This window comes from Callospermophilus lateralis, chromosome 12, assembly GCF_048772815.1.
Source record: "Callospermophilus lateralis isolate mCalLat2 chromosome 12, mCalLat2.hap1, whole genome shotgun sequence".
NCBI classification, from domain to species: Eukaryota; Metazoa; Chordata; class Mammalia; order Rodentia; family Sciuridae; genus Callospermophilus; species Callospermophilus lateralis.
In genome coordinates, this window is record NC_135316.1 from 89,035,815 (window position 1) to 89,062,255 (window position 26,441).

The 26,441-nt window shown below is 34.1% G+C and overlaps 1 protein-coding gene across 3 annotated transcripts in view; it reads left to right on the forward strand.

The window, feature by feature from the left end:
* The window catches only part of Usp12 (ubiquitin specific peptidase 12), an 85,138-nt gene extending 59,957 nt beyond the window's left edge, over positions 1-25,181 (forward strand). For 2 of the 3 annotated variants that reach the window (XM_076872359.1, XM_076872360.1), the window contains 6 exons: positions 8,376-8,605; positions 13,469-13,545; positions 13,660-13,743; positions 19,920-20,117; positions 21,051-21,129; positions 21,919-25,181. In XM_076872359.1, coding sequence (XP_076728474.1) covers positions 8,376-8,605; positions 13,469-13,545; positions 13,660-13,743; positions 19,920-20,117; positions 21,051-21,129; positions 21,919-22,020 — 770 coding nt within the window. In that variant the 3' untranslated portion in view covers positions 22,021-25,181. Of the gene's footprint in view, positions 1-3,272; positions 3,350-8,375; positions 8,606-13,468; positions 13,546-13,659; positions 13,744-19,919; positions 20,118-21,050; positions 21,130-21,918 lie in introns of those variants that run through there. The other variant, XM_076872361.1, reaches the window with a different exon arrangement.
* The last annotated feature ends 1,260 nt before the right edge of the window (positions 25,182-26,441 follow it).

A 26,441-nucleotide genomic window follows, 5' to 3' on the forward strand; every position in this document is an offset into this window, starting at 1 on the left:
TCACGAAACCACATTTTTTTCTGTAATGAAGAGAAACTATGTTTACTTTCTTAGATTACAGATCTATAGTAGTATCTTGTTTTCAAGAAAACCAAAAGCAACCTTTTGGAATGTGATTGAGCAATTCCAGTCCTAGTCTTTTTGTCTATATTTGTATGAGATATGAACCTTTAAAGAATTTATCCTGAAAATTATTGTGCATATAAGTTGAACTTGACATCTCTTCTTGGTGACTCTTAGTAATTTAGAAATGTTCAATATCAGAAGTTTGTAACTTAAACAGAATACATGTTATTTTCCTTTTCATTTAATAGAACATTTTTCTAGCCCATACTTATTAATCTACTGGATATGCTTTTTAAATGTATAGTTTTTTTTTGCTTTTCCCTCCTTCTTTTTTTAAGTTAGACTTACTCGTGCTAAATACAGAGTTCAAGTTACTGTGTCATGTGTGTGTGTCCCCGGGCCCTGTGCTGGATATTGAAACCAGAATCTTGCCAATGCTAGGCAAGTATTCTGTAACTGAGCTTTATATTCATCCCCTCAAGTTACTGTGTTTTGAATTCTATGCAGTTATATACTTAGGATTTTATATTTTCTTTTCAAAATGTTTTTTAAAAAAATATTTATATTTTTTAGAAGTAGTTGGACACAATACCTTTATTTTGTTTATTTATTTTTCTTATGTGGTGCTGAGGATCGAACCAAAGGCCTCACATATGCTAGATGAGCACTCTACCGCTGAGTCACAATCTCAGCCCCTCAAAGTGTTTTTATAGTGCTTATTAGTTCTTAAATTTTTTATTGGTGCCCTATTATAGTGAGATTCATTGTGGAATATTCTTGTATGCACAAAACTTAATTTGGTCCATTTTTATTCCCCAGGATCTCTCCTTTTCCTTCCCTCCTCTCTTGCCCTGTCCTCTTCCTCTACTCTACTGATCTCCCTTCTATTTTTGTGAGATTCCTTCCCCTGCCCTCTTTTTTCTCTTTATCCTCCCTCTAGCTTTCACATATGAGAAAAAAATACAACCCTCAACTTTCAGAATCTGACTTATTTTGCGTTCTTTATGGCTGAATAAAACTTCATTGTGTATACATGCTACCTTTCTCTATTCATCTGTTGACAGACATGTAGCTGGTTCTATACCCTGGCTATTGTTAATTGTGCTGCTATGAACTTGGGTATGCATGTGTTGCTATAATATGCTGACTTTAACTCTTTAGGATAAATATTGAGGAGTAGTATAGCTGGGCATATAGTAGTTTCATTCCTAGTCTTTTGAGGAACCTCAATACTGATGTAAGTGTTCCTTGTTCCTCAAGTTTATTCTAATAAATAATGGAACATTTTTTCCAAAATATTCTTTTCCAAAAGTGTTTTTTTTTTTTTGTATTTAGACAGAATGAACATAATACAATAGATTGCTTAAATTTTTTGAGTGAAACTTATTCTAGAATAAATATTAATTTATTCCAAGCCCATCTTCTCATGAGTTTTTTCCCTTAATTTCAGAAATAATATTTAGTAGAAAAGTATTTTTGTTACTATATATTGCTAGCATTTGTAAATATGTTTTGAAATATATTATTTTTTTGGCTTTTGAACTTTTTCCCTGAAATTGTATAGAGAAGTGCGTACAAATCAAAGAGGATTTAATATATTCTCCATTGTGTCTTTCCTTTCATATTATATTTCAATCTCTAAAAATGTTATCTATTTTATTATTTAACACCAGCTGACTGTTGGATAGTTTTTCGTAAATCATTATTTCCTTCCATACTGTGTTAAAAAAATCTTTGATATCCTTTGGAAAGAAACAATTATAATTTCTATTCATTAATGAATTTTGTTTAAAAAGTTTTAATGCAGCATAAGAAACTGTTGAACAGCATTCTTCCATTCTGTGTGAAACACTAGCTTCACAACTGTACCATCTTGGATGATGGGATGGTACTAGTTGATTGATTAATTATTACATATCCATTTTCTGTTGTGTGCCAGGCATTGTCTCTGCATTGCAGATATAGAAATAAGCCATCAGGGAACTGACAATCTAGTGTGGAGGTAATCAACAGTGATGTTATATAGTGTGTCATTGTTAGAAAGAAAAATAAAGCAGGGAAAGGGTGTGGAGAAGGAGGGAGTGGTCTATATAGAAGTAGGTGGTTGTGAAAGTTGTCACCTTTTATAGGTGACATTGGGATTTGAAGTAAGAAAAAAGCCATTTGAAGATCTAAAATAAAAATATTATCTGTAGAAAGAACAGAAAGTGTAGTAAAGGATGGCTTGATAGCATGGTGTGAATGGAGTAAGATAAAGATGCAATGAGAGAGAAGGGCAGAGACTTAGAGCTAGGGTTTTGTTTTGAAAGACATGGGAAGCCATTAACAGTTCTGAACAGGTGAGTGATAACATCCTGATTTGCATCAGGAGAAGATCCTTCCAGATGGGAAAGGGTGGGCATGAGCAGTGTAAGAGCAGAAACAGGAAATCTGGCCAGAGGCTACTGTATTAAAGTCATCTGTTTAGAGCACTTCTATAGGCTCTGATTTTGGAAGAAAGAAAAACACAAGTGGTGATCTAATTGTGTTAGCTAGAGTTGATTGCCAGCTGGACATTTAATTTAGAATTATTTAAAGTGGGCTTCAGAATCATATGAATTGGAATTTATAGCTGTGTGCCCCTACACACTAATTTTTGGCAATACATGTAGTTCAAATTATTGTTTTGGGTCAAATATGCTTGTGTCATATCATCTTTAACTGTCAACTCCTGTTGTTCATTCATTTGTTCATTCAAAAATTGTCAAGCACATCTTAATACATGGCAAGTACTATTGTAAGTGCTAGGTATATACCAGTGCATGAGATAAATGATTCTAGTTCTTAAGGAATCTGCACATGTATGTTTTGGAGCTGTATCTCTGTAGGAGAGGTATAGATCATATGGGTTACATCACATATGTCTTGGTCTTCCTCAAATGAGGAAATATTAGTCATTTATAAATAACATCTATAAAATAGATTTGAGTAAATAATTTCTTGTATGTATTTTAATAAGTTCTTTACCCCCCAAAATTTTTTATGATTTATAGAGTATTGTGTAATAAAAGCTATAGTTATTTCAGAATTATGGAAAAAAATCTATTTTTAGGCAGTGATTTAATTTATTCTTTTGCATTAATGTTGGAGCTGTATCAGGATTATAATGGTTTATAATTATACATTTGCTTAATAATGAAATTGTCTGTCTCTCCTAATAGACTGTCAGTTCCACGACGAAGGGAACCCATTTGTTTTTGTTCACCATTGTTTTCTCAGCATATAATCCAGTTCCTGGCACATAGTAGGTGCTTACTAAATACTTGTTGAATGAGGGAATGAATGAGTGAATTGGTTTAATTTACCAAAGCAATTTTAAAGTCCATCTTTCCCATTATGCTCTTTCGAGTAGAGAGCCAACCATAAGAAAAAATTAAACATAATACCATTAACAGGGATTGTTACAAAGTCATCATATTGATATTTTGATTTTTATGTTGTCCTAGTACTTGTAAAGCTATCATGTCTGCTTTCAGGCATTGCAATACTCTATTATATTGACTATGTTTATATAAAAGGACTGTAAATTACTTAGAATCACCTCAACAGAAGTTTAAAGAAAATTTTCTGATTTACTTTGCATCTCATTTCCAGAGATTTCAAGTCAGCTGAGGTATTTCTGTGGATATGAAGTCATTGTTCTATAGCAAAGGAACACCCTCCCAAACACCCCCCTCACACACACACCAGGCTAAAACCCCAGAACAAGAAACATCTGTACCTTTTACTATACCCTCTCCCCCAAAAAGGCATTTATTTTTAAAAAACACATATGTATGCCAAAATGATTTTTTTAACAGAAAAATTAGGCTGTTTTAGATTATGACATTGAGCTAGGATATTAGTATCCAATGTAGTGAATTAATCATCACCAATTCAAACTAGGGGCCCCAGGAGTGCTTTCATAAAGTCTTTTACTAGTCTTCCCTCATTATCTCTGGATTCTTCCATGACTTTCAGTTTATTTTCACTTTTCTTAAGTCCTTTATCAACTCTAGCATGGTTATATGTTGATCTTTATGATGGAAAGATGAAGGTGTACTTAAGGAAGCTGCCTTAAGTTTAGGGCATCAGGATTACTGGAAATTAGGCCCTCAGTAGATGGTGGGTGGTTTGGCAGGCAGATGGCCTCAAAGAAAAGAGGATCAAGGGTCACAATATGGCCAGATCTTGTATGCTGTTCATCGATGGCAGAAGTAGAACAATTTTGAAATGGTAGTAGAGACCTAGAAAGATTCAAGAGAATTTGTTTAGAATGTGGTTCCTAGAAGCAGCAGAAAGTGTTGAGAATGAAGAAAATCCCAAGGATGAGGAAGAAAATAGGGTGTAATAAGTAAATTAGTATAGTAGTGGATAGGAGATTGAGATTGAGGATTGAAGGATTTATTATTTTCAGGAAGGGAGACTTATTGCATTGAGAAACAAGGTTAAAGTTGATTGTCTTCCATTTTCTGAACTTTGGTCTAGACCTTTTCATGGTCGAACCATCTGAAGGTTCTAAGCCTGACAGATTGGCTTCAAACAGGTAGAATGGACCACCAAGAAGGTCTGCAGAGCTAACAACCTGCCTCACAGTGTTGGCAGTGGTAGCTACAGTGGCTTTTGCTGTGAGCTGGGATTGGAGAATGGTGGCACAGAGCTTTGGATTTACTATCTATCATGGACAGAAACCAGTGGACACATAGTATACCAGATTCAAGATCAAATAAATATTAAGTCCACATGGGCTGAATTCATAGGCTAAAGGTAACATAGGGAATTTGTTTAAGGCTAATGGAATCCTTCATGCTAAGCTTATAGCAGGGAAATTAAGTGTGGCTCCAATTATATTGTTAGGGTGTTTGATATGAGAGCAGAATTTACGGCATGAATTTTGGGTATGTAAATGTAATGAAATAATAAACAAGAAAAGTTTATGTGGATTTTACCATGCAATGTAGGAGATGTTTGTTAGGGAAAAATCTTTGGTAGGATCCATGGATCACACTTTTATTCTTTCACAGTGAAATTGAATAAGGGGACCTGACTTGAACCAGATAGATCATAAAAGAAATGGTGTAGACTAGACAGATGTAGGAATGGTTTTTAAAAATTGAGAGAGCTTAGGAAGTAGCTGGATATGAAGAATGTGCAACCGGTAGTGATGTTGAGCAGGAAAGTAGACATTTTGTACAAAAAGCCCTAATATTGGTGCATATGCAAATAATAGATGCATATATTCTTTTAGTAAAATCTCTGTACAGCAAAGTAGAAGTTCCTGTGGATGCTCTACCCCTCTCTCCCAACTCCTAAGTTTCCTCTTCCTTAGAAATAACTTGGTCCTGGTCTGGGGATGTAGCTCAGTGGAAGACTGCTTGCCTAACATGTGGGAAGAAGCCCCCCCCCCCCCCCCAGGAAAAAAGAAAATTTGATCTTAACAACCCTTTTTTAATGCACTTTAAAAAATGTGTGTGAATATATATATGTTGTCTCCAAATAGTGATAGTTAAATTTTGTGAAGTCTTTTGGTTGGTTATTTTGCATAAATGGGAAGGTCTCTTACACATTTTCAGCATCTTTGTTTTATTTAATATCTTAGAAATTTTGCCATATTATTTCATATAGAATGAACCAACCAACCTACCTACCCACCCTTCCACTCTTCCACCCTTTCATCCTTCCTTCTCTCTCCCTCCCTCCCTCCCTTCTCCTCCCTCCCTCCCTTCTCCTCCCTTTCTCCCTCTGTTATTACTGAAGATTGAATTCAGGGGCACTTTCCCACTGAGCTACATCACTTCTTATTTTTTGAGATAGGGTCTTGCTAAGGTGCTGGGGTTGGTCTTGATTTTGGCAATCTTCTGCTCAGCCTCCTGAATTGCTAGGATTGTAGGCTTGTGTTACTGTGCCCAGCTATGGAACTACTTTCTTTTTAACCATTTCTCAGTATTTCCTAACCAAATTATACCATAATTAAAACCATTCTGTTGTTAACATTTAAGATACGTTGGTACATGCACAGATATTTACTTGGCACTACTATCTAGGAGAACTAGGTTGCATTCTGTTAAAAGCATTAATTGAAACTGCCCTTTAAAATATGCTGTACTAAGTGACAACCCCAATAGTAGTGGGTGAGAATGCTCATTTTTCCTCATTCAAGCCAGCTTTGAACAGTAAGTCATTTTAGTAAGTTGCTTTTTATTTTGTCAAAGTGATGGGGAAAACGATTTGTTTTAATTTTTATCTCTCAATTACTCGTCATATATTATTTGGGCATTTGTATTTCTATTCTGAATTGCCTATCTTTTTCCTAGTTTTCGCTTGTCTTCATTTATGTTGTCTTTGCCATGCAGAAGCACTTAATTTTTACGTAGCTGGTCTTTCTGTGTTTTAGATCTATTCAGTATCATCAGCAATAATAATAGCAATTGCTCATGACCTTTGAATACTTACAGTGTTGTGTTCTAAGCACTTTTAATCGTCAAAACAGCAGTGTGAGGTAGGTACTATTATTAGCCCCAGTTTTTGGATGAGAAACTGTGGCTTAGGGAGGTTCAGTAAATTACCTACGATGTAGATATATTTAGAGATAGAACTGCAAGGACTACAGTACCACTCCAAATAGTGTTGCCCTAGCATCTGCACCTTAAATTGGTATTTTTAAAGGTCTTTTTGAAATCAAGATTAAAATTATTATTTACTTATTTTAAATATACCTCTCCAATTAATAACTTTTTACTTGTTCTCTTTTATATGGTAATTTTGCAAAGGAAGATGATATCCTTACAGGATATAGGCAAAGGTTGAACATTTTCTCATGTTTCCTGACCTTTTGAATCTTGTACAAATCATTGATTTCAAGTTCTTTTTAGTTTTCTTTGGTATGAGAAATTGTTTTCTATTGCATTATGGAAGATTTTCATAATTTTCAGGTTTCATTTTTTTAAATTTCTAAAATGATTTCTAATGCATACAACTTAATTTTGTGCAGTCATATCTGTAGCTCTTTTAAAATATAATTTTTACTTCTCTTTGCTTTGACTTTCCCTAATTTTTCTTCTAAATTATATGTGCATTCATTTAAACAGTATAATTTTAGTCCTTCTGGAACTTACTGTGTTCATTGAAGATCTAAAAATTTCCTAAATAGGTAATTTTGTTTCAATGCAATTCATTTAATAATGCATAGGTGTTCTTGTTTAGTTAAGTTAGGTTCACACTGTGCATTAGTACACATATGTTGCCTGGTGGAGTCAGGCTGCCTGGTATGAATCTTGTGCTCTGCCTTTCCTGGTAGTGTAACTTTACTCTTTCTGATCTCAATTTCTAACTGAAAAATAAGGTTACTAACAATATCCTATTGTTGTTAAGAGGATCAAACGAGATACTGCCTCTGAAGTTCTTATAGAGTTCTATGATAGGGTTGTGTCTTGTCAAAGCCCAGTGCTTGATATTAGCACTATCAGTGTTTCCATTTTATGTCCTCATTTTTATAAGTACAGGGAACATTCATGAAATTATAAAATCTCACAGTTGGAGGACACTCTAGAGATGATCTGGTTTAAATAGATAATTCCTGATATGACATCAAAACCTGACTTCATAGCAGTGTTACCCAGAGGAGCTTTCAAAAGCTCCCAAGTTCTGGGCTTCACCCCTCACCTACTAAATCAAACTCTGAATATATGGCCCAGTAATCAAATAATTAATTAATCAGTTATTTTTTACTGGAGATAGAACCCATGGGCACTTTACCATTAAGCTACATCCCCAATCCTTTTTATTTTTGTGTTTTAATTTTGAGACAGAGTCTTGGTTGCTGAGGGCCTTGCTAACTTACTGAGGCTGGCCTCTAACTTGTTATCTCCTGCTTCAGCCTTCTGAGTTGCTGGGATTTCAGGCATGCACTACCATGCTGGCTTCAGTAAATTTACATTTAATAACTCGTGGCTCTTAAGCAGTTGGCTTATTCTTGGCAAATGGTTGTCTAGCTTCTACTTTAAAGCTTATCTTATAGAATAATTGATTCTTATCTTTCCATTATCTACTGTGCAAATGTGTGAGAATAGGTTTTATCCTTTTCTCATGGATCAGTATTTTTTTAAAAACGATTTTCATCTTTATTTTCCTCTAATCCAGTCATAATTTTTAGATGCAAAAGTTTTGTTTTCTTGTACATTACAAATAATATTACACATTTGTCCTTTTAGTTCTGATAAAATTACTGTTTTAAAATTTGTTATGAAGGTATTAATTCTGAAATAATTCTCTAATTCCATTTATATTTTTAGAGCTTTTTGACAACTACATGCAGCAAGATGCCCATGAATTCTTAAATTACCTACTAAATACAATTGCTGATATTTTACAAGAAGAGAGAAAGCAGGAAAAACAAAATGGTCGTTTACCTAATGGTAATATTGATAGTGAAAATAATAACAGCACACCAGACCCAACGTGGGTACATGAGATTTTTCAGGGAACATTAACTAATGAAACCAGATGTCTTACTTGTGAAACTGTAAGTATATCATTAAATTTTGTATGGAAAAAAAATTTAATTCTTTATGTTAAAAGTTCTTTGAGGATGAGAGTATAGAAGATAAACTTAAAAGCTAAAATTCTCAGGTATAATGTAATGTTAAAGATGTACTTTTAATTGTACAGGAATCTGCTTTTATGTAATGCTGCTTATTAACAGCGATTACCTAAGATGATAGAATACTTGCAGTCTGAAGTTTAGGAGGTCAGAAGAACCATGTTGTGGAAATTGTCTTAATTTGAAAGCCACTGGAAACCTAATAGGTCAGGGGGGTAGAGTTATCCATCTCTTAATGATATACATTCTGAGAAAAGCACTGTGTTAATCAGCTTTGCATTACTATGACCAACATGCTTGACAAGAAAACTTGGAGGAGTAGAAATTTTATTTTGGGTCCATGATTTCAGAGGTTCAGTCCATGATTGGCCAACTCCATTGCTCCAGGTCTGAGGTGAGACAGAACATCATGGTAGAAGGGTGTAAAAGGAAAGGAACTCAGCTCATGTCAGCTGGAAAACACACACACACAGAGAGAGAGAGAGAGAGAGAGAGAGAGAGAGAGAGAGAGAGGAGACAAAATATGATCTGTAAGGACATGTCCCCAGTAACCTACTTCTTCCAGCCATGTCCCACCTGCGTACAGTTACCACCCAGTAATCCATTCAAATTATTACCCATCAAATGGGTAGGTATGCCTCAGTATTTGAATACATTAATAGTAGTCTGTGCAGATGTTTTGGGTTAGAGTAAGCATCTCTAGTGATTAGGTTACCACTCATAATCTAATCGTTTTATGTCTGAGCATTCCTACATTGTCTGTCACATGAGCTTATTGGGAGACACCTCATATCCAAACCATAATAGTGGCATTAGGTGACTTTGTCATTGTAGAACATCCTAGAGGGTACTTACACAACTAGATACCATCAGTCAATTATTTGACATGATCTCAAGAGATATGGTAAACACATGGTGTATGAGGCTGCTGCCAGTGTAATAAAGCATACTTTTTTAAAAAATGTTATTTTTTAGTTGTAGTTGGACACAATACCTTTATTTACTTATTTATTTTTATGTGGTGCTTAGGATCAAACCCAGGGCCTCACACATGCTAGGCGAGCGCTCTACCACTGAGCCACAACCCCAGCCCACAAAGCATACTTTTTACAATAACCTTTTCCTGTGGAAAGAAAATACTCTGCATAGTGATTACAACTATAGTAAATACATAAAATAGTAACAAAACTACCATCAAGTGTTCTGTACTGTTTCTAAAACAGCTGACATCGCAGTAGGTTTGTTGACAACTAGCATCATCACAAATACATGAATAATTTGTTGTATCACAGTAAGATGGCTATAACATCATTAGGCAATAGAAAATTTTCAGTTCTGTTATAATCTGATGGGACCACCATTCTGCGTATAGTCAGTTGTTGATCAAGATGTTATGTAGCATATGGCTATATGTTAAGTTGTTTTTCCTTTTCCTGTAATTATGTATACTGTATTATTGGGAGAAAAATTGAAGCATATTTTGTACACTTAAAGAGGGGAAGTATCCCTTCCTTTTGTTGGATACTTCGTAAAGATGAAGCTTAAAGATTGATCAGATCAGATAACCCAGCATCTCATTTTGTTCTTAAACTTGTCATCCAGTTTCTCAACTGTGGAATGACAGATCAGACTCTTTAAATAAAGCATTATCTAATTAATGATTATTGTCTATAATGTAATTTTAATTAACGAAGGACACAATACTAACAAATAAAATTCCCTTTCCTAAACAAAGTCGTAGTGGTCAACCTCTTTCAAGCCAAGTGTAGGAGGTGTGCCTGAGTGTTTGAATACATTAATAGTAGTCTCTGAAGATGTTTTGGGTTAGAGTAAGGATCTCTGGTATAAGCTGGTTTTCATGCTGCAGGCATCAGTTAATTGTGGTAATGACAACTGGACAGTGTTCGGTGTCGGGAATTGGGCTAAATACTCATCTGCACGGACTCTAGTTACTTTAGCAGGAGTTTTTAGATGTGTTTTGTAAGGAGAAATGTTCCTATAACTGAATTTCAAGCTTTGAGAAGCATAGTGTCAGTCATTAGGATAGTATTTTATTGGAATAATAGGTGTAATTAGGAAATTTGGAAGTATCTTGATGTTTATTTTAATGTAATTTGATTTGTGTTAGAAGATGTCAGAATATGTATCATTCAGTATTGTTCAGAGAAGCAAAATAGTTGAATTTGCTTAGCATGTTAAGACATGCAGTAATGGACAAGGCTAGCAAGGTATATTTGGGGCCCTCTGTATGCCTTTGGGACACTGCCAATGCTCTTAAAAGTATGTTTTGTAGTGTAGGAATGGGCGGAGTTAGAGATGGAACATTTTTGAAGGAGAAAGTTATACCAACCCTTCTCGTTCAAAGAGCTTAACTACTAATGTGACTTGTAAGGGATAGATACTGATCTTTTTGTCCATTCTTCACTAAGTCCTTCTGTAGCCTGCAGTATATATTTGCAGATCATTTTACAAGAATTAAGCATCAATTGAGAATATTTCCTCAGAATTAAAATTCATCATTGTACAGATTCAGTAATTGATCACAGTGCCATGTCTCTGTCAAACTAAAATAGAGGGATAGAATCCAGGACCCCTGAAGAGTGACTATCATTTCTTTGTTCAGTATTGAACAAATATTTAAGATCTAACTATGCCAGGTAGACTATAAGTAGTGAATAAGAAGATGATTAAGACATTAAATCTCTGATATCAAGATGCTTGTAATATACTGAAGACCGGCCAATAATAAATAGTTCCTGCACAGTGTTATGGTAAAAGTAAGCACAAGATGCCCTGTAAATCAGAAAATGGTAGACCAAATGTACTATGGGAATAGAAAATGTTTGGAAGATGAGAGATGGCTTTCTGGAGGAGCTAATGCATGTATTTTACTGATGTATAATGTTTCAGTGGGGAGCAGACTGTCTTCTGTAACTCTATCTTCTGGTATTCTTTGTTCTATGAAGGTTCCTTCTCAGTCTCAATTCTTGGCTTTTCTTTTTCCATTTTTTTTTTAGGTGTTGCTGAGGGTTTCATTGTGGGTTGCTTTTAATGCTGCATTGGACTGTTTATTTTTATTTGTCATATGTGCTAATAAACCCCAAGCTCAGTCTCAGATGGAGATAATGGAGATCACAGTGTCTTCCCTGAGTTTGGGGCTGGTATCTCCTAATAACTGGATATGACATTAAGACACATTATATTAGCCCAGCAGCTATCAGGTTTCTCTCTACCACCATTTGTAAAAGTGAAATACTGCCTTGCTTGATGACTAGCTGGAACCAACATAATCATAGCCACAAACATAGAACTCAGATATTCCTAGATGATCCAGAGCAGTTTGTCAGGTTTTATGTTATCCTAAAACATAAAAAAAAAAAAACAAAAACAAAAAAAAAAACAAAAAAAAAACTTGTCAGTTTTTATGTTATCCTAAAAGTAAACATTTAAAATTCAGACCCCTGAGGCAATATCTGAGAACCTCATTCTGAGAAACAAATTTCTTAAATCCAGGCTTTTTAATATTTATTTATTTTTAGCTTAGACATAAATCCCTGTCTGAGCTGGCTTTAGCCTCCTGTGCTGTATTATCCCTTGTCACCTTTGAGTTTCCTATTAATTTGGGCTAATTATTTTTCCTTAAATATATCATGTTCCCTTACTGTTTTTGAATTCTTTCTTCCCCTTTCTTTTTTACTGTTTTTTTTTTCTTTTTGAGATTCCAATCAATTACAGTATTATTCTACTTTGTGTTGTATAATGGAATAGTATTTTATATGAGAGTTTAGGTTTCAAGATGAGCTTAATGTAGAAATTAAGGAGAATAAAAACCACTCTTGAAATTCCCTTAAACTATATATTAATACAGTATACACAGTACCCTGTTTACTGCTATCTAACTATATCATGTGTACAGCCCTCTAATCACAACTTCATGATTCTGAGCTTGTAACATTGATGCTTTTTTAAAAAAAGATTTTTAAAAGATAGACACAATACCTTTACTTCACTTGTTTATTTTTATGTGATGCTGAGGATCTAACCCAGTGGCTCACATGTGCAAGGCAAGTGCTCTACCACTGTAACTCCAGCCTACATTGATGCTTTTTTAAAACAAGAAAAACTTTATTCAACTGAATGAACAGTCAGTATGTATGAGAGGCAGCAGTTAAGGCTCATGTCTCAGGCATGTCTCTGATATGCTCACTTGGGGATTAGACTTAAGGGAAAAGATAGTGAAATTTATCTCAAGTTCTGTCCTGTTTTCATTTAAATAGGTAAGAGTAACTTTATAAGATGCTTCACTCATAAAACAAAACTTGTATTAGAGTTTTGGCAGAAATAAAGGTAGATTATAAATGAGGATTGTAATTTGACCTTTTGGACTAAATTTATTTTCTTAAAAAAACACTGCAGTTAACATGTCCTTTGTCAAGCATTCTGATTCAGTTTCAGCCTGTTTTTAAAGAAAGATTATATGTAGTATAATTTGTTCCATGCTTTGAAATAACACTAGGATTTTGGAAAGTAATGAAATTTTCCAGCATATTATCCTTTGGTACTAAGAGAATCAGTTACATGTTTACTTTGGTGTTTTTATCTATACAGATGACAAGGGTTATATATTCATTGCCCTTTTGGATAATCCAAATCAAGTAGTTTGCTTTTGAACTTAAAGAAAAAGAATAATTTCATGTGATTATTAGGATGCTTTAATTCTAGGAACTAGGAACCTGGGATTTCCTAATATTTGAAGAAATCAAAGATAATTGCCTATTTTTACAGATAAGCAGCAAAGATGAAGATTTTTTAGACCTTTCTGTTGACGTGGAACAAAACACATCAATTACTCATTGTTTAAGGTATGTGTAAAATTATTCATTTTGAAATTTATTGATTTTTGTTTAGAATATTTTTAAACAAATTTATGATTTTTCTGGTATTCACAAAATAAATTTATTTTGAATTTTATACAGGGGCTTTAGCAACACAGAAACTCTGTGCAGTGAATACAAATATTACTGTGAAGAGTGTCGCAGCAAGCAGGAAGCACATAAACGGTAAGTTGGTGTCTTGGATGTTTTAGTGATTCTTTGGCCATGGGTGTTGGAGATGGGCTTTTCTAGATGAAAGTGATCTTTGAAATTTTACATTGAGTAAAATTTTTAACGTTGTCACAACAGTTAAGGCTCCTTGGTATTATTAGATAAATGATATTCTACCCAGTCATTGCTTTGGTTATAAACTCTGTAACCTCAGGTGATTTTGTATAGTTAATGATTGCATGAAAAATCAAAAACTAGTACACATAAAATGTTTGAAACTTTTTTGATTATTTGTAGACTTTTGTCTCCCTCTGGAGAAAGTGTGTCTTGCGCTCCATCCAAGTTTCTGCTATTCTGCAGTAGGATATTGTATGTTTTTCTAGTGTATCATAAAGGCTGGTTTTGGTGTCAAGGAATGTAACCATCACTATCATTGTTACTTTGCTTTTTATTTTGGAGCATTCTCAAACTTAGAGAAAAGCTGTATGAATAATACTAGGAATGCTTTTTTCCCCCCTCACCCTAAATACACCATTTAAAACTATGTTACTGATATTGTGGTTCATGACCCTGGATACTTTAGTAGGTTTTTCCTACCAACAAAGAAGTTTTTCTACATGTTTATTCAAATCAGGAAAGTAATAGACATTCAACTGTTATTCAGGTCTGATTCTAGTATCATAACCTAGTTCATTAATTTCTTATAAAAGCAAGATCTATTCCAGAATCACAAATTACTTTTAAGTTTTTATGTCTCTGTAGTAAATTTGGTAAAGTTTTTTAGTCTTTTCTTGACTTTAATGATCGTAACTCTTGTGAGACCCATAGGTTCATTATTTTATAGAATAGCTCCAATGTTATCATTGCATGATTAGATTCACCTTACAATCATAAGAAACAGAAGTGAGGCTCTACTCTTCTCATTATATCCTGCTAAGCAGCATACAATTTTGATGTGTGCCATGTTTTGGAGCATCCCTATGTTTGGTGGTTTCCTAGAAGGACTTATAGTTCTCAGTAAATAATCATGCTCACAGCCAAGTTTTATCACCGGGAAAGGATACACATCACAGTCAGCCAACAGGAAAGTCAGGCAAGCCTCCAAGAGTCATTGTCTCGGGGGAGTCATACAAACACTTATCCTCTAGCATAGCGACATCATGGGAATCTCGTTACAGACTCATTGCCTAAGAGATATATTGGGAGCCAGTACCGTGAGTACCCTCTGCCTAGCACACATCAAATTCCAGACTCCCAGAAATAAAATTGTCCAACATAAACCATATTGTTTGTTCAACTTAAAAACTTCTGCAAAGCAAAGGAAACAACAGAGTGGAAAGAACCTACAGAATGGGAGAAAATATTTGCAAACTATATATTTGAAAAGTTGTCAATATCCAGAATATATTAATAATAACTGCAACTTAATCAAAATAATAATTCAGTTCAAAAGTTGATACAGGACTCAAATAGGCATTTCTTCAAAGAAGATACACAAATGACCAGCAAGGATATGAAAAGATGTTCAACGTCATCAGACATCAGGAAAATGCAGATCAGAAACACACAATATACTGCCTCACACCTGTGAGGATGGCCACCATTAAAAAAAAAAAGAAAAAAAGAGAAAGTTTTGGTGAGGATGTGGAGAAGTTGAAACTCATATCATTAATGTTTTAAAAGAATTGAAAACAGGCTCTTAAATGATATTTGCACACCCATGTTCATTGTAACATTTAGTCATAATAACCAAAAGGAGAAAGGAACCCAAGGGTCCCTCCCCAGATGAATGGATAAAGAAAATGTGGTATATACATATAGCAGACAATATTCAACCTTATAAAAGCAAGAAATCTTGTGTTATATGCCATAGCATGGATGAACCTTGAAGACATGCTAAGTGAAACAAGCCAGTCACAAAACTACAAGTACTGTATTTTCCCTTATATGGTATCAGAAGTAGTCAAAGTCTTAGAAAATAGAGTAGTGGTTGCCAGGGGCTAGGGAGGAGGAAAGGGAATAGTTGTTTAGTGTTTGAAAATAAAAAAGTCCTAGAAATATGTTGTGCCACTAATGTTCATATAGTTAGTACTGTGGTACTTACTGTGCACTTAAATGGTTATGATGATACACCTTATGTTACTTTTTTTTACCACAATAAAAGTATGCACTCGAAGTACTGTGTCACTCAAAAAGGTTCAACCTGAGAACACTGAAAAATGGTTTCTGGAAATGTTACAACACCACAAAATAAATATTACTGATGAAATGAATTTGTTATAGAATAAAATTTGCTTTTATATTGTAGACTCCTGAGGAGACTTATAGAATAAAAGAAATTTAGGTTTTATAAGGTAGCCTTTTCCAGAATGTATTTGCAAATAGGCTCCTTTCTTAAGGAGTTCCCCTATTTGGTCTCCCAGTGCTTTGGAATGCTTCCTTATCTAATCCTTCCTCTTTGAAGACCAGAACCGCACAATATACTGCCTCACACCCCTGGGGCTGATGGAGAAGGGAATTTGGGGGAATTCTGGTAATTTCTTTTCAGCATTCAGAGTCCTTGATGGGTGACTGACAGGTGCTGAGAGGGTGTGAAAGCCTAGCTGCCTTGCTGTGCTTGGGAGAAATCTGAGGTGAAATTCATAGCAGTTCCCTGTAGAACTGAGTGGAAGCTGCTGTCTCTGGGATTTTGCCTGGGATTGAACTCTTCCTTGTCTTCCTTCCCTCCCCAGGGAGCACTAGCATAATTAATAAGTCACAGGCATGTTCCTTTGTCTCTCGATCTGCTTTGGGGGATTATGACCTAAAATAGAGAGGAAATTGTATTTTTATTATTGTCCATTTCAAAATACTCCAGTTTCCCTTGTGATTTTCTGTTTGTCCATGGTTTATTTAGATGTGTATTGCTTTGTTTGCATATTTGGAGTATTTTCTAAATTTTTGTTTGTTTTTATCAGGACATACTCTGTGATGTCAATCTTCTGACATTTATTGAGACGGCTTTTATTGTCCATTAGCTTGGTAAATGTCCTAATTGTATTTGAGAAGAATATGTATTTTGCCATTTGGGATAGTGTTCCATAAATGTCAGTTAAATCCATAATTAGGAGTTAATGTCTTCCCTGTGTACACTGATTTTTTTATAAGTGAGACCAGCCTGTTAAATGCTTTTTATTTTCAACAGATATTTAGTTCTATGAAGATTTTATCTTTTCAATTCTGATTATATGTATTTGTCTGTTTCTTCTATAAAATTTTGATGTTTTGACATTAATTATATTTTTAATATTATGTCCTTTTAGTTAATTGACCCTCATTTGTTTTAAGCGTCCTTCTTTGTCTCTGGTAATATTCCTTGTCTTGAAGTCTACATTTCTGATGTCAGAATAACCAGCATATTATTAATGTTTACCTGGCATATCTTTTTCCATTCTTCTACTCTTCTTTTTTTTTTAAATATAGTTTTAAATTATAATTAGATATTATCAGGAAAGATTAAATATCTATTGGAGTACAAACTGAATCACATTATTTTAAAGATGTAAAAGCAAGAAAAGGGGTAACTTTATAAATTGTTCATAGAAATTTTAAATAATTATGTGGTGGTAAATAATCTTTTTAGAAGGAACCAATTTAAATAGAAAAATGATTTGTAAGTCAGTTTGCAGATTATAAATTATAAATAGTAAAAAGGAAAAAAAAATGTTGTTCTTACATTATTTCTTTTTTTGCTTTGCTTTGGGTTTTGGGGAATGAACCTAGGGCAAGTGCTTTACCACCAAGCTACACCCATAGTTCTAAAAAATGTTACATTCTGAGACAGTCTTATTGAAAACAGAGGCAGTGATCAAATGTGCCCTGATGTGTAACCTCTTTCCATTCAAATTTGAATGGAAGGAAAACAAGAATCCTGTCAATTATTTGGTGTCTTGATGGAATTGGTTTTGAACAAAAAATAACTTCTTTTTTTCTTCTGCTGCAGGATAATAAATTTCACATTCCTAATGTATATATATCCAAATGCTTTTCCATTTTTCTTCCAGAACCATTTAGTATGAGGGAAATTTTATTAGCTATTCTGTCTTCATTTTTAAAATATGACTCCCTAAATATGTGATAATATATTAATATAATAATAATGTGACAATCTAATGTTTATCTCTTTGGGTGTTTGGTTTCTTGGTAAGAGTTGATAGTTCTTCTCTGAGAGGAACTCTGCCAAATAATATTCATAGCCTTCATGTGTTGTCTGATCAAACATATTATATGTTGTCATATAGATTTTTTTTCTCTCTCTTTTTGGATTCCCCTGCCCCCATTCTTTAATATCTCTCTCTCTCTCTCTCTCTCTTTTTGTGGTGCTGAGGATTGAACCCAGGGCCTGTGCGAGCAAGGCAAGCACTCCACCAACTGAGCTATATCCCCATCCCTCTTCTTTAATTTCTCAAAGGATATTTTTTCATAACCATCAGACTATGTCCATTCTCTCTCCTTCCTGGTCTTTACTGATCGCCATCAATTAACACTGACATTTATTTTATGTGAAGAAAATTCTTCTGCATCTATACTCCATTGGAAATTTTCAAAGGGTACTTAGTAATTCTGTAAAGATTTTGTTTTAGCAATTCTAAATTGTTTTAATTACAAGTCTGATGGATTATTTTATGTAAATGTTATGCCTTTATATTCTTTTACTTTAAAACTGTTTTCCCCCTTAGAAACTTTCATGGTCATTGACTGAAGTTGTATGATATTCTCTGATGTTTGTTTTGTAATTTATTTCAACATTTCTTGTTGCTGAATAGTTAGAATTTTTCATATTATTCTAGAAATAGACTTTCTCATAAGTGCTATATTTGAGATGAAATTCAATTTATATTAAAGAAATGAGATTTCTGAGACAGTTCATAAAGGCTATTTATTCACATTACTAGATTGTTTTCAAGGAATGGCTTGGTGTGATTTTTATCCTTTTTTAAAAAACGGGCAAGATTAAACAGTAAATATTTTTGGAATAATAAATTGCCTACCATATTTAAGATTTGTAGAATGCAGATTTAATGTATTTTTATGAAATTATTTTCCCCTTCATTAGAGGCAATGACATGATTTCATTTTAAATTATGAAAATTTAAAAGTTTGCTCCACTGAACCCATATCAAATTGAGTTCTGCAACATTAGGCAAGTATAGGGGCTGAGGTTATAGCTGGGTTTGATCCGCAGCATCACATAAAAATAAATAAATAAAATAAAAGTATTGTATCTATCTACAACTAAAATTAAAAAATGAAAAAAAAATAGGCAAGTATCTATCATGTGCTAGACATGTTGTTAGGTCATAGAGAAATAAAAATGAAAGAAAAGGTTTCTGTATGCCAGGAGTTCAGATCTTAGAAAAAGAGAATGAACCATAAGTTTTTTTACCATGTAATCTTGACATTTATAAAGAGTTGATAGAGTAGAGAGGAGTACAATCATTTGTGCTAGAGAGCTTAACTCTAGAGCTGGCCTTAGAATCTAGAATAGACTGTTGCAAATGACATGCCAAGACAGTCTTAGGGGAGAAATAGCATTAGTGCTCATAGCAAAGATCATTAAAATGTAAAGGTAAGCCTGGTTTTACACTTAAAAAACTAAAGTCCTAAATTTCCAGGTTATTTTATTCCCTTTCTAGGATGTATGTCATTATCATTCTTGATATGGAGCTATTTCTTAACTCTGGCATACACCCCTAGTTCAGTGATCTTTAATTTAATACTTGTCTTGTTTCATTCTCCTATTGTCAGTCTATTCTTGCTTTAACTAGATTGATAGAACAAATGGGTTTCAATCTACACTCAGTCCATTGTAATTGGCAGCTTCAAGGAACATATGTTTTTCCACCACTGCTCCTAGGCATTATTTTCATTTATTTAGTCTTTTTATATGGAGTCTGTGTTTGAAAAACAGATTTCTCAATGAAGGTCTGGTGTTATTCCCTGTTTCTGAGCCATATTGAATGTTGTACCAAATTGTTACATGAATTGGTGATAGTGACAGTGCGGTTTTCCAATATAAAAATAATTGATAGAAATATGTAAAACTGTGCAGTGCTGGACTATTATCTATAAAGTCGAAATCATAAAGTTTGATATGAACATGGTGGATGTCTCTTGTAAAACTGTATTTTTCATCTTTATTTTAAAAATAGGATGAAAGTTAAAAAACTGCCTATGATTCTAGCTCTACACCTGAAGAGATTTAAATATATGGATCAACTTCATCGATACACAAAACTTTCTTACCGGGTAGTTTTTCCTTTAGAACTCCGTCTGTTTAACACTTCAGGTGATGCAACCAATCCTGACAGAATGTACGACCTTGTTGCTGTTGTGGTTCACTGTGGAAGGTAATTGCAGTTCTGAAGCCATATAGTGAATAGAGCAGACACGTTCAGGATATTCGTGGATGATTCTAACGGAGAGCTTTTAGACGTTCTTTATTCTTTATAAGACAAGTTTACTTACTTTATATTGGAGTTTTACATTTTTCCTTAAAACTTTGTTATATTAAACTATTGCCTTTATATTATTACTTTAAGGGCACTATGTCTTAACTTTAAAGTCTGTCAGTTTTGGGGTTGTGTGTGTGTGTGTGTGCGTGAGCGTGTGTGGGGGGTGTGTCTGCGCACGTGTGCATGTGTGTAGTAGTGGTCCTTGGTAAAATGATGCTGCCTAAATAGATTTTACAAAATAAATAATTTCTCAGGTGAATTGATATGGTGTTCATTTTTGTTAATGGTTATGAAAAACATTTAAAATAACTTTGGAAATAATCTTGTTCACTTTTCTGATTTACCAGTGTGAGTATTTATCACTGGCTAATTTAGTGTGCAGTCTTTTTACTCATGCACCTTTCCAACACAACATGGTATACATGTATTCTCTGCATGAAGTAGGAGGAGAGAAATTTTGGGTTGTTTTTGGTTTTTGGTTTTTTAAATTTATAACTCAAAAATTCTAGACTAAAGAGGATCATGTAATGAAAACTTGGATTTGGAACACACAGTTTTCAATGACTGTCCACAATTCCCTTTAATAATTTTTAAAAATAGGATACTCATCATTTTTCCCCTTGGTTTTGGAAAACTTATACTGATAGTTTGATTTTAAAATTGGATGGCATTTAAAACCAGTTTAGGTTTAAGTTTGTTTTAGAAAGAACAGATAATAGATATCTTTTCTAGTTTTTCTATAGAACCTGAAATTTAGGTTATGAAAATAATATCAGTTAAGTTAATTCATACCAAATTAACTTTTTTTTCTTTTTCCATTTGTTTTAGTGGTCCCAATCGAGGCCATTATATTGCAATAGTTAAGAGTCATGATTTTTGGTTGTTGTTTGATGACGACATTGTAGAAGTAAGTAGTTTCTTATTTTTATAATTTTTTAAAAAGTTATGTGTATATTTTACTCTTCACATTTTTTTCTCACAGTTTCTCAATCACATATGGCTGATGATGAATATTAGATAAACGTCCAGGTCTTTAGATTATAAGCTGATTCCTACTTTTTAAATTCATAATGTTGAAACCTGGATCTTATGTGGCCAAACAGGTTAATTTTGACTATTTGAGTATAAATGGATTTATACAGTCTGACTTTTGTAATTGACCCTTTTCACTTATTAATATAATATTAATATATTGTGCAGTTCGGTTCCATTGTTGCCTATAGTGGTAGTAGTAGTTCTTTTCCATTGCTTTGATCTTTTCTATTATATGAATACACCAAGTGAGAAATTTGGCCTTTTGTCATTATTAACTATTATTGAGCAAAAGTGCTTTAATCGTTCTTGCACAAATCCTTTTTTGGACAACATATACTCAACTTTTCTTGGATTTATTTTTGGTCAGATCATTGGAAAATACCATTTTTTAAGTCCAAAATGATTGACAATAGTGTGTTTTATATGACTCAACCTAAACCTAGAGGTATAATTGCAGAATAAAAGGGTAGTTGCATGTTTAGCTTCATAAATGTTGCTAAACATTTTTCCAAAGTGGCTTTTCTAATCCCACTAGCCATGTGAGAGAATTCCATTTGCCTCCATTTTCACCAATACTTGATATTATTAGTCTTGTTAATTTGAGCCATTCTGGTTGTCCAGAGCTTTTTTATGTCCTGATGTTTTCATTTTTACCTTACAGAAAATAGATGCACAAGCTATTGAAGAATTCTACGGGTTGACATCAGATATCTCAAAGAACTCTGAGTCTGGTTACATCCTTTTCTATCAGTCTCGGGACTGAGGGGGAACCGTGATGAAGAGATAACTTTCTGCCTCATTTCTTCTCTGGTTATTTTGGAAAGGATCAAGCACTGATTTTTCAAGAAAAGAGAAATGCAGGAAGCTCAGGGGGCAGTAGCACACTTTGCACACAATAAAGCAAAGACTCTGGATTAACAAGCCCTTTCTATCATGGTAGTTGATTTATTTGCTCAGGTATCATGCTGTCTGTGCAGTTCCATACAACAAGGAAACGAAATCAGAGATACCAGCTCCTCTTGTAAAACAGCCTTCCAGTTGTTGATATGCATTTTCTCTTTATTAATGCACCAATAATGATTTGAATTCCTTGGGGGTGCGGTAGAAAGAATTGGAATCTGTGCTAGATTGTACTGATGATTTAAGGTGAGGATACTGAACACACTGCACACATGCCTGTGTTTGGTATGTTTAGAAACATATTCCATGGTCTTTTCAAGCATAAACCAGAAGTACTTTTGGGCCCAACACTTGCAGTTGCCTTCCTGATATATATATATATATATAAAAAAAAAAACTAACAGATACTAGAATCCAGTGTCAGGAAGACAAATATGTTTTGCTTCTCTGAAGAAGCTTATAATAATATACAGTATATGTATATGTAGGGAACAATTGGTCAAAAGTGGCTTTTTGTTTCCCCAAGGGGAAAGACTGGCTTTGTAATTATAATTTTTTCCTTATTTATTTTACTTAAAACTGGTAGAGTCTTTAAGTATCGTATGAAGTGCCCATGATTCTGTCAGTAAATTTTAGCATATTTTTATTAGTTGTGTCAGCTTAAGTAGCCCTTTAGTTTGTTTCTATTTTTAAAGTGAATTTAAAATTTTATCTGAAATCACTAAGATATCTTGGAAAAATTGCAGTTAGAAAAGGTAAATATTCTTTTTCAGGAGGAACTGATATCTCTGGCTAAATATTTATTCTTTGGTCATAGTTTATAAGTCAGTTATTTTATTCTGCTTTAATTTCACTAAAAAACAAAACAAAATAAAACAAAAAACAACAACAACAACAACTTAAAAATTCCCTGTAGTTTTTGGAATGATAAAAGCAATTCTGGTGCAGTGGTGATATACCAGTCTTTAGAGTTCTTGAATATTTTAATGTTCCAAGTTGAGCCACACTTGGGAAAAATTCATGTCGTTGCAATTACATTATTTTCAAATGTCTTATCTTTTAACTTGGAAAGAAGTGATATTCATTGTAACCCTAGAAGCCTGGATAGTAGCTAAAATCCTTTTCAAGATGTACATTTTGAAGAAATAGACCCGTAATCCAAAAATCAAGTCCCCCCCACACAACCTTACAAATCTGAGTCTTCAGAAATGAAAATTTATTTACGATCATTCTATTGAGGGTTTTAAGAAGTAATAAATGTAATGTAAAATGCATGTAAACCATTGCAGTTGGCAGTTTTCCATGCATCGGTAAGTTGTCTTACAGTGGCTAAATGTAACTGCAGGAAACAATTGAAAATTATATTCAAAATAATAGTAATCAGGCATTTGATTTTTTAAAATTTAATTCTTTTCAGCCATAATTTTTTTAAAAATTCTCTAAATTTTTTAAAGTTATTTTACTAAAATTGTTGACTATGGAAAAACAAACAACAAAAGAGAGAGTGGTTTTTGTGCTGCTATTTTAACAGTTATTATCTGTATCTTTTAGCTCAGGAAATGACTTCACCTATTCATCCCATAAACAGATCTTTAACAGGGTCACTTAGCTAATTGAGTTGCTTAGACAGATGTGCTGGAAGAAAACTATGATATTTAATATTTAGTATTCATACTAAATATCAATATTTTGACAAATTCGTTTTTAAGATGCAGTTTCTAATGCCTTACCCTGGCTGGAGTAGTTTTATACAAATTATATATATAGCCTGCCTGGTCTACTGACACTGCACAGAGAATCACAACCAAGAATGTGAGGAAAGTCTGAGCAGTGGAAGTGCTTATATTTTGAGGGCTTAAACCAAATTCTCTTGGGACTTAAAACTGTACTTCTGCAGTTTTTCTGTACAGAGAAAAAGGGTAAAGTGAAGCAGAGTTAGTTTTACCACCAGCTAGGACACAACATGTGTGAGAAAGATAGATGAAGTCATTTGCATAAAGGTACAGCATCGAAATATTGTGTCGTGTTTGCTTTTGTGTCTTTGGATTATTTAAAAAAAAAAAAAAGCAGGAAAAACCAAGCTAAATTTTATAGTGGCAAGGTCTAGCATTTGTGTTGGGTTCCATGGTAGTCACATACTTTTTTCATATTTACACCGTTTTTCATAGTATGATTTGTCAGGGAGGGAGTGTGGGGTGATGGTTCTAAATTTACTTTTTATTCTCGGTGCAGCTGGATCTAAGTAAAATGTTTTGAAGCTTATCAGAAACTCAGTATACTTCAAAAAACATTTAGGGTTAAGATTGTGGGGAGAAAGAATAAAGATATATATAGTAAGTAAGAAAAGTGACCCACCTAGAAAGCAATTTGAGTTTGTTGGTTGGCTGTGATTAAAATGAGGGGCAGGTTCAAGCTGTAAATGGGGCTAATTGCTATATAACTATGTACATGTTTGTTGGGATAGCTGTCCCATATTTTGTATATTGGAATAAAAGTTTCTATAAATTATAACTAAAAGTAAATATTCTAAATTAAGTTCCACTTCCAAGTCACATGGTTTCTGTCTTAGAAATTTTACTTTTAGAAGTACTTTTAAGACAGGAACCAGAAGGCTTTAGGAAAAGGGAAGGAAATGTACTATATATGGGTCTTGTGGCCTCTAACCATCAGTGTAGGGTTTTTTCTTTCCTTGATGGCAGTAGAAAGACCTCATTTTCATAACATACTACCCTTGATACTTTCTTTAAAGATGACTTTCATTAAAGATTGTCTCATGAGGTGTTTGGCTAGGAGCTGGGAGGCTAAGGCGCTTGGATCCTGGCTCTTCAGTGAACATAACTGTGTGACCTTGGGCAAGTCACTTAACCTCTTTGTGCTTCAGTCTCCCTGTCTTGTAAAATGGGAGTAATACCTACCTCACAGGGTTGTTGTGGGGATTAATTAGAGATAATGTCTGTAAAGCATTTAAGGTTCTTGAAGAAGGCGCTATATAAATACAAAATAATATCTATTAAAGTTGGTTTATTTGTGCTTGTTGGTTTTTAAGTGTGTTTTTTCCTTTTTGCCTGAAATATATTTTTGCAAATTAGAAATACACACTTTGGAAGTTGTGATACTCCTTTTACAAAAATTATTACTTTTTTGTTATCCGAAGAGATTTTTCCTAGGAACAGCATCGTGTGTATGTAAAACAATGTTCTGTATGTCCCTGTGTTTAATTAAGCTGGTCATCTTTCTGTTGTATGACAAAATACCAGACCATGATGGCATAGTATGTGCTAGAAGAGCTGCTTACCTGGTGGCAGCCAGGAAGCAAAAAAATGGAGGGTAAGGGGCCAGGGTTCCAATATCTCCGTCACCAGCATGCCCCCAACAACATAGCTTCCTCCCACCAGCCTCCACCTCCTTAAATTCACTACCTTCCAGTAGCCGCACAGGCTGGTGACTGTGCCTTCAACACTTGGACTTTCGGGGGACACTCCAGGTTGAAACTATAATCTTTGCATTTGTTTTGGCGTGTCTTTTGAAAAATACCAAATTTAAATTTTTATATTTAGAATCGTATTTTTTAGACAATAAATACCTTATAGGTCATCACTTGTACTCCTCCTCCTCCTAACAGTGTAGTGATTGTTCTATAAAATCTGTTCAACCTGCCCTTTTCACTTTTTGATAACTTGGATTTTTTACTTATTTTGCCATTTTGTAGTTCATCCTTCATTTTCTCGGAGCACCCTGTATTCTCGACTGACTTTCGTATTGTAGGGTGTTCACCTCATCCTTGGGAGCCCTGTTCTGAAAGCCCTCCTGTTTATTCAGATCTCCAAGAATGTTCTCAGAATAAACACAGCAACACGAGAACTAGACTCTCGGTCAGGACCCAAGATGACATTCTGTTTTTGTCATATTTCACATTGAACTTGTAGTAAATGAAGTCCAATGTATCCCAGAATTCTTTATGGACTGGTGAAAAGCCAAGACTGCCCATCCCCCATGCCTTTTTCAGGTTCCTTTGTTACTGTCCATGTTAACATTTTAAGGTTTTTCCACCTCTTGTTCATATGCTGTCCCTCACCCCACCCCTGCCCTGTGGAGGAGTGTTTCCAGAGCTGCTGAAGTAACCCATTATTTTTGAGTTACTTATATGAGTGGCTGTACTTGGCATTGGACTTCTTTGGATGTTTATCTCAACAGCAATATCTCTGAGGAAGTGATATCCTCATTTTACAAAAGAAGAATCTATGGATCTTCAGAAGTACTCATTTTTCCAAAGTCACTCAACTG